At 36.1% G+C, this 13,324-nt stretch overlaps 1 protein-coding gene across 1 annotated transcript in view; it reads right to left on the reverse strand.

The window, feature by feature from the left end:
* ITGBL1 (integrin subunit beta like 1) overlaps window positions 1-8,822 on the reverse strand; it is a 93,156-nt gene extending 84,334 nt beyond the window's left edge. The window contains exons 1-2 of the mRNA XM_072411539.1: window positions 8,584-8,822; window positions 6,931-7,139 (exon numbers count right to left, since the gene is read on the reverse strand). Of these exons, the coding sequence (XP_072267640.1) occupies window positions 6,931-7,139; window positions 8,584-8,663 (289 nt within the window). The 5' untranslated portion in view covers window positions 8,664-8,822. The remainder of the gene's footprint in view (window positions 1-6,930; window positions 7,140-8,583) is intronic.
* Window positions 8,823-13,324: the final 4,502 nt, after the last annotated feature.

Here is a 13,324-nt window from a genome sequence, read left to right on the forward strand (position 1 = left end):
TTTTTATTTAACTATTTTTTTTTATTTAGTTAAAAAAAGATTAACTCTTAGGATGCTCTCTAATGGTAGCATCAGAAAGCATCACCATGTTAACACAATGCCAAAGATAAAATACATCAGCAATGATCTTATAGAAACAATTGTTGCTGTCCATCAGTCTGGAAAGGGTAACAAGGTCTAAATATATATATATATATAATATAAATATATATATATATATAATATAAATATATAATATAAAGATTTCTTTGTATTGGACTCCATACAGTTCTTTTGTATTGAATCCAATACAAAATTATTTAAATTCCCGCCGCGCCTCTCGCACGAACCGACTCATGCACCAACGTCACTGGGAAACCCCAGAGAACGTCTCTGCACACGCCGGGAGAAGATCGAAGAAGGAGGATGTGTCCTGAGGACCTGCAGGGAAGAGAAGGACGCCGGGGGACACAAAAGAAACAAGGTAAGTGGGTTTTTATTGTTTTTTAGCGACCCCAAATGAGACTCGGGATTACCGCTTTTTGCATGGAAAATCCACCCCGAGTCAGAGTCGGGATTACCACTAGGGGGGTTAAGAAAGATTTTTTCCAAGTGAAATATATACAAAACATTTGCTAATCTTCCCAGCAGTGGACATCCCATCAAAATTACCATAAGGTCAGACTGTGCAATGCTCAGAGACATTGTAAAAAAAAAGCCTCTTTAAAAAAAAGCGGCACAGCTTTGGTTTGCAAAATTGCATCTAAACAAACCACAAAAGCTCTGGAAATTGTTGTTTGGACAGACAAGCCCAATGTGGAGATGTTTAGCTATAATTCACAGTGCCATGTTAGAGGAAAGCCAGACACAGCATATTAGAACAAACACCTAAAAACAAATGTCTAGCATGGGGAAGAAGGTGTGATGATTTTGGCTTGTTTTGAAGCCACAGGACCTGGGCACCTTTCTTTGAGCTCTCTGGTGCGATTCTCTCTCCTCAGTTTACACTTACACAAATGTGGGGTCAGCATGAGGGCCCACTCCGTGGTATATTTGTGATGTCCGCTAAGACACTCGACAATTGAGGTTCATGTTGTATATCGATCTTTCTGCTCCAAGACAGGACAACGTGGAAACATGTCTGTGTATACTTCCCACTAAACCAATCACTCACTATATCTCTTTTGTGCGGGATAGTCACACCTTATTTCCTCCAGGCCACATTCCAGAAGAAAGCCAGGTACAATTAAGGTTAAGACTGGCTAAATTGTGTTAATGCAGATGTTAGATTCCATCCGGTTATGTGGCTTATAAAGTATTCAGGTGATTCCTGTTGGACCTATGAATCCAAATGATATATGGGACAATTGGGGCAACTTTGGCAGGCATGTAAAAGCTCATGTAAGTTTTTAGAACTAGATATAAAAAACAACCGAGTGATAGTATTGTATAAAAGGAAATTGTCCTTGATAGCAGCATTTCTGACCACTTGGATGTTTCCAAAGTCATTGACACAAATTGCTCTCTGAGCACCTAATAACTTATACCTACATTTTTCACCTAATAAGTAACATACACTATGGGAATTTCATTTTGTCACTAAAACTAAATAGGAGTAAAATGTAAAATAATGCACAAAAGCTCAGATGCTTATTGGGGAACATCAAAATCACAATGACAATAAATCCTGAACAAAGTAAAAAGAAAATTACTTTAATGATTTGAGCTAATTCTTTAGTAAAGCAAATGAAATGCTTTTAGAAAGACGCAAACTGTATGACATCCTTGTGGGGGATGTAACATCTTTAACCATTAATAGGAAAAGCAATGTTTACTCTTCACTCAGGCAGCAAACACATAAGCTTGTGACAGCAGCAAGTGGGGAAATACTACAATGAATCTATAAAGCAAAAAACATGTTCTATTTTCATACACTCACACAGGATTTCCAAAACACAAATATCCCCCAGTGACATTGTGTCAGTTCAGATAGCAAACTAACACACTGATGTGAACAGTTCTCCAAACAAGAGGTGTACAAGAGACAGAAAATGCATTATTACACCTATAGTAATGAGAAAATCCACATAACCCATCAACATAATTCACAGTTGGCATGTTTGTTTATTTCTTAGCTTGCTTAAGTAGGCTCCTCATTAGTTTTTACCTTGTTTGTTCAAAGACTTAAAGGTAGCTCTATGCAAAGTTTCCAGATATTCCTTAGAGGTGAAGGCATACTTGCCTCCAACCCATCCACTGGCAGTCCAAGTCTGATCAGCTTTTGGTTTGTAGCTGAGACACGTTTTTAAAATGTCTGTATGTTGTCTATATATATATATATATATATATATATATATATATATTACAAACAACTTTGTGCCAACTTCCACCAATCCAAAGATTTAAGGATCTTCCCAGATTGAAAAAAAGAATTGCCAAGGAGTAAACCAAATGATGAGTAAATGATAAATACTAACTGTAGACTTCTAAAATGAAATGAGGCTTACATTACTGATATGTGACTGTTGAAAACGTATTCCCTCTAAACAAACCTCAAAAACAGGATCTGCAGAAAAGAGGTCTGTAGCACCAAATTCCACTGACTTTCCATAAATATAGTAGTCCAAGCTAAAACAAGTATAAAAGGGGTTGGATGCAATCTAAATCTTTAATGTTAGCTGAGCCTACCCTTCCACAATGAATTTTTGTCATCATGTTAGTCGATGAAAATCGTTCTGTCTAAAGAAAGGTCATCACTACTGCCACCACTGAAGTGATGGCCTTTTCTCAGACTCCATCCTAGTAAAAGCCAACACAAGAAACTTAAAATCAAATTTAATTAATCAGTATTAAATAACAAGACTGATATGACTGACAGTATGTATTTATCTGACAATTCTAATGCTTCTTTCTCTTCTTCTTTCTCCTGACCCCGCTCGGGGGGGCACCAGCAGAGCCGCGACCGCAGATCTACTTCAGCGGAGCCGTAGAGAGAGTTCAACGGGCCAGATAAAAGAGCCTTATATGGCGCAGGGGCCGTAGTTTGCCCATGCCTGCTCTAGGCTGTTATAAAATACACAAATTAAAGTAGCTCTGCAACTATTAATAAGCTAATAAATGCAAATTTTAAAATGAAAGCTGTGTAAGTACCTGCATTTCTGAGTGAATTTCTGTTGTGCCTGCAGTGCCCATAGTGGAAGAGAAGCAACACAAGTAGCCCAGTATTTTATGTGCGGACAAGAACGCAATGTGAAAGAGAAATCAGCCCATCATTGTGCTGCTTCTACTTCACCCTCAATTCACAAGTGGGGGACAGGCCAACAAGCTTCTGAGACAGAATTAGACATTTACCAAATGATCACTGTTGCCCTTTTAATGTACTGTATGTTTAAATGTATAATGTGAAAAAGAAATCATATATACTTTATGCTAACTGTCCTTATTTGTATGACTCTAAAACATTTGACAAGTCTCCTTTAGAAATCTTTTTTTCCTACACAGTTAAGCCAATCCCTTGGCTGGAATGTCTTGAAGTTATTTCTTTCCTAACGGAATTCCTTTTACACTGAAGCTGATCTAATTGTGGTTTTTGGCTTTTGAAACTGACACGTTGGTGTGAAGCTAGTTAGAAGTTTTCAGTCCACATGCCTAGGGCTCCCTTCCCCCACAGCCAATATAAAAAAATATGAATACTTTCCACATTCAGTATGACAGTCCATCCTCTAGAACTACTTAAATAACTACCCCTGAAGTACTGCTAACATACCTCTGTCTGAACTCTTTTGGAGTCTGAGGTGAAAAGTTTACTTTGTTTACCATCCTGTATCTTATTAGTAATCAAAACAGTATCATGATTGATATGCTAAATTGAAATAAACTATTCAGCTCAAGGGAAAGCAGAAAAAGAACATATCTTAAAAGTTTAATATTTAAAACTGGGACTGGTGAATTTGCATATGTTCTACTTGTGTATGTAGAAGTGACATTAAAAGGAGTTCCCAAATTTGGTACTAGCTACACTCCTCACTATTCCCTGAGATGAGAAGATACTCTTAGATGAAGATTAACAAAAAAACAGCTACCAGTGTTATTGGAAATATAAATTAGAGTTGAGTATAACTCTGACAAAAGGGGTTGAGAAGTCCAGAATTAGGCAGCATTTGTACAGGTACAGTTAGGCTGAAATGCGTCAATTTGGTTTCTTCTTCTCTTTTGGACTACAGCAGTGAGATCTCCCTACCACCCTTCAATAGCTAGCTAGCTTCCTAAATCAATATTTAAACTTATAGCTAAAAAGGCTTTTACATATCCTGTGCAACTCCTGTGGATTTCCTTATCAACGTGAAAAGTGGAAGCCCAACCTGGTGCACCTTCAAAACAGGAAAAAGGGGAAGGCTCCTTTTACTCAGATAAATCATCAAGTTTCCAGCTGCCCATGCAGGCTTCAGGACAACTCCAGCTCCTCAAGCTTTCATTGAAGCATTCTCATAAAGCATATATGTAGAAAGTGCACTCCATTACTTGTTACACAAGATGTCGATTACAACACATTCTTAAATGCAGACATCAATCCTCTAATGCATTTCATTCCCATCATAGAGGCACATCACCGTAGGGTATAATTAGGATATATACTGTATGTTTACCCATCTCAATTAACTAAAGCTAATTCACTTGTGTATAAACTAGATCCACATGGGATCAATTTTAGAATAGGCAATATGTACATACCTTTGCTCTTACACATACCTAGTCTAAAAATTATTAAATAAAATGAAAAAAAATGTTTTGCTTACATCTTGGAGTGTGGTTTCTACATATTTGCTTTAGTGGTGCATCCTTGTCTCATAAACCCAATGAAAAGCACGGTGTTTGTACTAAGAAAAGCTCAGCAGCTTCAAAAAGTGGAGACCCTAAGGACTAAATAGCTAATTATGTGAGAGATCTGGGCATGCGCAGAAGGGGCTTTGCGCTCCCATTCGCCTTAGTAATTAGTGTCTATCATCAAGGAGTAGAATGCATGAACAAAATACCAGTTAAGGGCCAGTAAGGACTGGGCAATCAAAATGTACAATCTAGAGAATTCAACCAGTTACCAATTGTGCAATTATAGGGCCTGATCAAACCAAACTATCCAATGCTGGAAAAGATACACTTTCATAGGTGAACTTAGATGGTCCAGCAAACCTGGAATTGAATTCTTAAAATCATTTTTTGCTATTATTTGGCAAATGTTTTTAATTATGGACTAGATTCATGATTTATTCTAAATTTGTCAGATTATCCAGGTTTTCCCATGATAGTCTATCCTCTCCAGTCTTTAAGAACTTTGATAAATCCGGCCCATAGTGTTCTATTTTTATGGAAACACAATTTAAATAGAAAAGAGAAGGATTAGAACAGCTAGCAAGCCATATCATTGTATCAGCAGATTCTGCATTTAAAAGTGTAACATTTCAAACTAATTAAACTATGGTTCCAAGTGTTCTCCACAACTATGCTGTGTAAAGTGCATCAGTACTCTTGTTGGTTGATAACAGGGTCAATACTTGAATATTTCCTTACAACTTAATGAATTACTAAATATTGCAAATACTCTGCAAGCAAAAACTAACATAAATTGGTGGTGATAAATTGTAATAGTCAGTATACTTGTTTATTAAACAATGAATAGCAGTTGTAGACAATTTCAGTGTGAAGCGTGTAGGTCCCTATTTTAAAATCTTTATACTGTAAGCACCATCTCATGGACAGGGATTGTAAGTGTGAGAATGAATATTAGCAGTCTGTACACACAAGAACCAGGCCAATGCCAGCTGGACCACAATCAGCTTTAGAGGACACACTGTGTATGAGGAAATATGGTTTGTTCAATGTTCATGTGGGACTTCCTAAATAGGTCTAAAGAATCTAAAGGTGACCTATACTAAGATATAATGTAAGTCATTCTGAATAATGTTAATTGCTGGATGTAAAGCTGATCTTTTTGTTTCTTTATTTTCACTCACATACCTGAATCAAGCATGCAGATAACTGCAACACCACTGAGATGTATATTCATTCTGGGTCAGTGGTTAAGAAGTTATTAAAGACGCAGGATCAGTGCAGGTCATTTTTAAGGTTTTTTTTTCAAACAGTGCACATTTTTCAGCCTATGTTATTTATCTGTCCCATTCTGTATGCACAACCAAGAATGTGTTTTCCTTGTGGGGGCATCAAATCTGATGTTGCAATTTGGGTGTAATTTTAAATAGTTTGGAGGCAGGTAGTCAACACTGCTATGACACACATCAGATCTAAAAAAGTTGCCCTCCCCCTAAACTCTCTCTCATTCCAAAAATACCACTTAGCAGCTGTTGGTGTTCTATTGGTAAATCACACCCCAAATTTCATGTTTCAAGCTTGTTTCTGATATGTAAAAGCACAACATATTATTTAATTTTATAATTGCAATAATTTAATAGTACTATATAGTAATATATAATCTAGAAACAAAGAAACAATCCTTTCAAATCCAGTCTATTAGCAAACTGTAATTGTTTGAAAACTGATCTTGGTATAGACCATTTTAAACCTTAGACTATTCGGGGTAAGAAAAACAGATCATAATCATTTGGGTATCATAATTTTGAATATATTTAAATTGAAGGGTTTTGTTCTAATTTCTTTAGCAAGCTGCATTGCATACCTTTAAGTGTTATTGCTGTTATCCTGTTCATAATATAAAAACAATATAACTTACTGGACCCAATTACTCATATTCCTGCAATGTCAAAAAGTTTGGAACGGGTCTATACTCTAGACATGTTTTCTGAGTTGTTTGTATGTGTTTCTACAAGAATGTTTATGCTTGATAATGATTGATGTTTTCTGATGTCTTTTTGCTCTGAAAGATACACCAGAATTATTTGGTACATGCACAAAGTCTTTTGTTGTGCTAAATGATCTTACCTCCACAAACTTGTCCATCATAAGTGTGGCAGACCCAGTCATGGCACTCACATAAAGGTCCATAATATTTTCCGGGTTCTTTCACTTCACATATGCATACACCACAGTCACATTTTCCCCTGCCACTGCAAATTAAACCATCTGGAGTCCTGCAACGGCTTTCTGATGCAGAAAAGGATAATCTGCAATTTGTTGGTGAGGATAGACTTCTGTAACATAAAAAAAAGTATCTGTTAGTAGAATACTACAATAAAAACAGTACAGTCAGACAAAACAAGGTAAACCTACATCACATTGCACAAAAGTGTGGAAAGTATTGGAAACATAAAATTGACATGTAACCCCTGACTTTCCATGCTATTCTGATAAATTTAGAAAAATATTTACTTCCTAAATGTATCAGAATAGCATGGAAGGTCAGGGGTACATGTTAATGTGATCTACAGCATTTGATACCTAAAGCTTTCACGTAAGCTTTAGTAATGTAAAAGTAATGTAAATGATGTGGCCTAATGTTTCTCCATGGTTTATAGAAGTACCTCTACCACACACAAAAAGCCACTGCTCTGCACCCAGGAATTTCCAAGTTTTAGAGAACTTAAATATCTCACTGAGATGAAACCATGTTCCCAGCCTTTCCACACCCACAACTCCATTCCTTTTAAAACAAACAAGAATGCTTTCAGATTGGTATAGTGTTCTTTGGAGGATGAGATGTGGCTTTAGCTCCTGGTCAATGGTATACCAAGGATTTTGGGAATATCCCAGTGCACAAAATAGGTTTCTGAATACATTAAAAGTACAAGTTGATGATTTTTTTTAGCAACCGTATAGAGATACATACCAACTACATTTAAAAATTTTTATACAACTTCAGTAAAACAACCATTGATCTGAAAATACTACCAGAGTTTTAAAAAGGTCGATCAATTTCTATTCAGCATGCTGTAGTAACCAATGGTCTGACTGGATGGAAAAAAAGAATAACCTTAAGGAGATTACTTATCTATTACACCCAAGGCTCTCCTGTGTTTGTGGCTTATCTATTAAACTCAAGGCTTTCCCGTGTTCATTGTCTAACTCCTACAGGTGGTACTAGTTTTGAGGCCAAGCAAACCTTTGAAGCATAATACTTCCTGGCATCCCTGCCCTAAAATAGTACAATTTCAGTGTTCCAGGCATTGGCATCTTTAATCACTGAACAGTGGCAAATCACAACAATCATACCAAAGTCCAAATGCACACAGCGGTAAACAAACATTGTAACTTAACAACTGCAACATTAACTAAATACCTTTACCATTTAAACCTTGTAATACACCTACATAAAAAACTTAATTTTGTTCATAAATTCCCAAGTTTGAATTAATGGCTGCAAAAACAGATACTCAAATAAAAATGTTCAGAAGAACATTATATTGTTTCAAGGTTTACTATTTAATCCACCCGTGCACAATATATCAACATAGAACAAGGCCTGGAAATCATTTATAAAGCTGTACAGACAGCTGTGGACTACTGTATGCAAACAAACATGCAATCACAGACATCACATCCTAATTCAGAGTTTTGGATTACACAGCAAGCTCCCAAACCACATATTAAGCATGTTTAATATGCAATCATCAAACCACAGGGAGAATAAGCACTTACTTGAGGTTCTGTGGCACAGCGGCTACCAGGCTAAAGAAGACAGAAGCCCACACAAAGTTGACCAGAGCTTCTGCATGCATACTTGATCCTGTGAGAAGAGTTTGCTACAGACTTCAAGCAGCACTTGAAGATTTTCTTTTTTAAAGCACAGCTCACACTGGAGCTCCAGTGCTCAAAGCTGGCCAAAACCGGCTCACAACCTATCCTCCTGCACAGTGCCTTTGATTAGCTGCCTGTAAGGATTTGGGCAGCTCTCTAGGAGGGACTCTAATGCCAGAGCCTAAGTTTACAGTCTAGTCAGTAAAGTAATTAGAAACAGTTGTAAATCCAGATGTTGTATTCTGACACACAAAGCACCCTGTACAGATGTCATTTTTCTTTTCCTCCTTGTGCGGACACGCTCATACTTGAAATACCTGTAGCAAACATATTGCTCCAAATCACCATTCCACGTGCAACACCAAAGTATGGAATTAGTCACATAAGGATATCACAGTTTCATATAATTCATGTGTGCTATGATATGAAGGAGGCAAAACTTATAAACTTACAATTAGGAAGACGGGGAGAGGAAATCCTACTTTTAGGAACCCATCTGTATAAATAAGCCTTGTGTTCTAAGAAAAAACCTCATCTGGTGACCAGTGCTAGCAGCAGGTTAACCCTTTTGGTTCCAGAAAGCTGAATGGTAAGTCTCACCATGACAACTTCTGTAAAGTTCTAATTTTCTTGAGCTAAAATTAACAGTGCAAAGGTAGGTAATATTGCTCCTACAGCTATCAGCATTTTTATATACTTTCCAATGACACTTTGCTACTCAACAGATCAACTGATGTGCGAAACTGTCCAGCAAGATGTTATCTCAGAGAATCACAAATCACTATATGCCACACTGAACTGGTAATAAGTTGGCACAGTTTTTGGATGGTAAGTTTTGCCTTTTCATTATCATTAACTGCTAAATTTAAAGAATTTACCCCAACTTGCGGACAAAATAGACTATTATTGATCATCCTTTATCTAATATTTAGTGTCTGTAAATGACAGATATCACATTTTAAGCATGTTTTAACATTCCAACAAATTAGGAATACTGAGGCTATGTCGAAGAGGTGATCTAGACAATGGTTTGCTACCAATGATAGAACTGCTAAGAAACCATATTCCAGTCTCTATGGCATCATTCCCTTGCTATTGAGACCAGCCACATTGTGATCTTTTCACAACAGATCAATATTTTGCAGCATTTAGCTTCATAGAGGAAACATTTCCACTGAGGCTAATGAAAGGCTATCCATCAAGTCTCTCAAAATCTCTAACTTTTCCCAAATTCTCAATTCCTTGCTTCTATAAAAAAAAAATGTGCCTTTTGTTTTTTCTTTGTGGCTGCTACAGGTGTATGTGAACCAGCACAGGAAAACATCTACTATAAATGTTATTTGAATATGATATATATATATATATATATATATATATATATATATATATATCAAATTTAAATAAAGTTCAACAAAAATGTCTTTTTTTCCCTGTGGGTGGAAGGTGCAGCAGTATAATTTATTTATTTGAAAACCATAGAAAGATGCAGAGCTCAATATAACCTTCTATTTACTTAAAGGTCACAATCAGTCTGGTGTGCGTGGTTTATGTTGTTTGCACTACAGTGAATTTTTATGCAATGTGTTTTTTTTCTGTCAATACCTGCAAGATATGAATATTGGAGGATCACAATTTTAATAATAATTTGAAAAAAAGTACTATGAAAGGTTTCTATAATTTTATTTGGTTGTACCTTATGAAAATTTGTATATGATTTATGGTAGATGTTTGCCTGTTTCATAGAGCTCTGATGCACATATACCAGTCACATCTTGATGTGTCTCTAGTGACAGTCACCTTTAGTCAGTGAACTTTTAAAAAGGGTTTGTTTAGATGACACATGAGTGACTAATCTGAAAGGTATATAAATATTCCGGTGGTTTCTATACCTTTCATGAGGTTCTATTGCTGTAGTTATTACACCTTTTCATCCTTTTCCTCTCTTTCTCACTCTGACTTTCTTATGTGAAATGCAAACCTTTTTTATTCATCCAATCAGACAGGCACATAGACCTGAAATTTTTAAAAACCATAACCAGTAGATAAAACAAGTTCAGCAAGCTTTGCTAATGTATATGCTGATGAGAGCCTGATGAGAAGTTTATTTAAAATTCACCATTTCATTGTGGATTTGTAGGTAGCTTATGTTTGCATATTTTTGACTGCATAAAGCATCTTAAATGATGAACCTGATGTTCAAAATGTGTAAGTGTAGCTAAACCAAAGAAAAAACATAGTTTACTAGTCAATATGTGTGGTGATTGAATTTGTCTTCTTTCTGGGTTTTTTCCCTCCAAAACCCCAGATGGAGGTGTTTTACTATTTTAAACTGGTATATTTTGCTTGTTCCAGATTATTGACTCAAAAAGCCAGAGATAGCCAGGCAACTATATTCTTTATGTATGTGGTCAATAATTGAGCTACATTTGTGTTCAGAATAATAATAATGTGTTTAAAAAGTGAATAAAGCTCTTATAATAGCTTTTATTTTCATACACACAAATGCGTTGGGAACACTGCACATTCTTTTCCAAATCAAAACATGAAGAACATTTTATCAAATTTGTGCAATTCCTTTACAGAAAGTGAAGAAATTGGAATATTAGGCTGTTCAAAATAATACTGTGAAGTTCAATAATTGAGGACATTCATTCTGTAAAAAAAAACAGTGTCAATGACGTCCCTTATTAAGGACGGCTACAAATGTTGTACATGGTAGGTATAGTGCATTTCGGAAAATCTGAGAAAAATTACTCGTTCAGACATTGTTCTTAAGAACAGCGTTCTTTGATTAAAAAATCGATTGAAGAGGGGAAAATATATAAAGGAGTGCAGAAAATGATAAGCTGCTCAGCTAAAATGATCTCAAATGCTTTAAAATGGCTATCAAAACTTGAGAGACATGGAAGAAAATAGAAAAATTCCCATGGATTGTGTAGAAGAATGGCCAAAATGACAAAGACTCAGCCAATGATCAGCTCCAGAAAGATATCTGAAGTTACATGTCAATATTGTTACAATTGGAAGACTCCTATGTAAAGCCAAGAATTAGCAAGAAACCCCAAGAAGTCCCAATGTTGAAAAAAGAATTGCTTAAGATGTTACAGTTTGCCAAAGAACTCACTAACTGGCTCAGAAACGATGCAATATTTTGTGGATTGATGAAGGCAAAATACTTTTTTAGGTCTAGGGGCCGCAAACAGTTTGTCAGTTGGCCCCAAACACTGAATTCAAGCCACAGTACAATGTGAAGAAAAGTGAAGCATGTTTATTTAAAGAGAGGCATCAAAGTTAAATCAAAAATAACTGTGGGCCCCCTTTTTTTTTAAACTAGACCCCTTACTAGGATTGGGATCTTCACGAATAGGAAAAGGCAGTGAGCATGTGTGTACTGCCCTGCTATTAGGGCTATCATTGGAGGAGGGGGGCCTAACTTCACAATGTAACTGTGTTGTGGGGTTCTGTGGATGGAGAGTTTGAATAAGGGGCCCCCCAGATATTAAATCCCTCACCCTGGCGAAAAGTCCATGGGTTCGTAGTCCCTCTTACCCATTCCTAAAAATGGTTAAATAAACCCTGGAAATAAAGACACAACATAATAAAAAATAAATATTGATGGCCCTTGGCAGGAATCTAGTTTTTGCCTAAAGGGAAAGGGTACGTGCTTTTTGCCTTCTTCATCTTTTGGCAAACCAGATTCCAGAAAACATTTTTTTGATAGGAGGGGAGTACACACATGCTTACTGCTCTTTCCTATCCGTTAAGATCATTTATTTATTTTACTAATTATTGCCTTTGCAGCATCAAGATATGCGAGTTGTCATCGCCCAGCTCTGGTGGCATTACTATACCTGTCAATGACAGTTATATTACCTTAGAACTTATCTGAATCAGAACTGGGATTTATAAAATTCTGAGTTCTGCGCTGTGCACCTCTTCCCACTAGCAGCACTTGTCAGATGAAGCAATTTTCTGATTAGTCTGACAAATAAACTGAAGTTCCTGTATTGATGAAACATTGATTTAATTGTCTGGGCAGGAGATCACAACACCCAGAAAATGCTGCTGTGTCAGCAGTTTTTTAAAAAACAAGTAAAAAAATTCCCGTAGGTTCCAGTGCTGAACTTGATTTTGAGCTGAACAGAGTTTAATCTGAGGTTAAAAAAATCCTTGGTTTATATTCGGGTATACATATAACATACATAATAATATCAACATAATAATACTGACCATTGTGAACCAGTGTTACATCTTTTCTCTTAACCTTCTGATACTTTTGCTTGGCTTGTTAAAAGTAGATATTCTTAATGACATATTTAAATTGATTTTTCACAGATACCTGGTTTTTCAAGCCTTGTGTATTGGTGTCAAATATTTCAACACACAAAAGAACTATGGCTAATTATTTGAATCAAAATTGCCAATACTTGCAGTAAAGGTGCATTAGCGTTTTGTCAGGTTCACAGTTTACAGAGTACATTTAAGTCTGAATGGATTAGTTTCAACACCTTTTTAAAAAAATGATGGTATTATGGTATTGTTATCCGATATTTCCTACTCTACTGCAACAAATGTTTCATAAGATATGAGTTAAAGACCCCTAATATTGAACTCATGCAGGTTACTGACCATGTAAATTATT

The sequence above is a fragment of the Pyxicephalus adspersus genome, chromosome 1, assembly GCF_032062135.1.
Source record: "Pyxicephalus adspersus chromosome 1, UCB_Pads_2.0, whole genome shotgun sequence".
Lineage (NCBI taxonomy): Eukaryota > Metazoa > Chordata > Amphibia > Anura > Pyxicephalidae > Pyxicephalus > Pyxicephalus adspersus.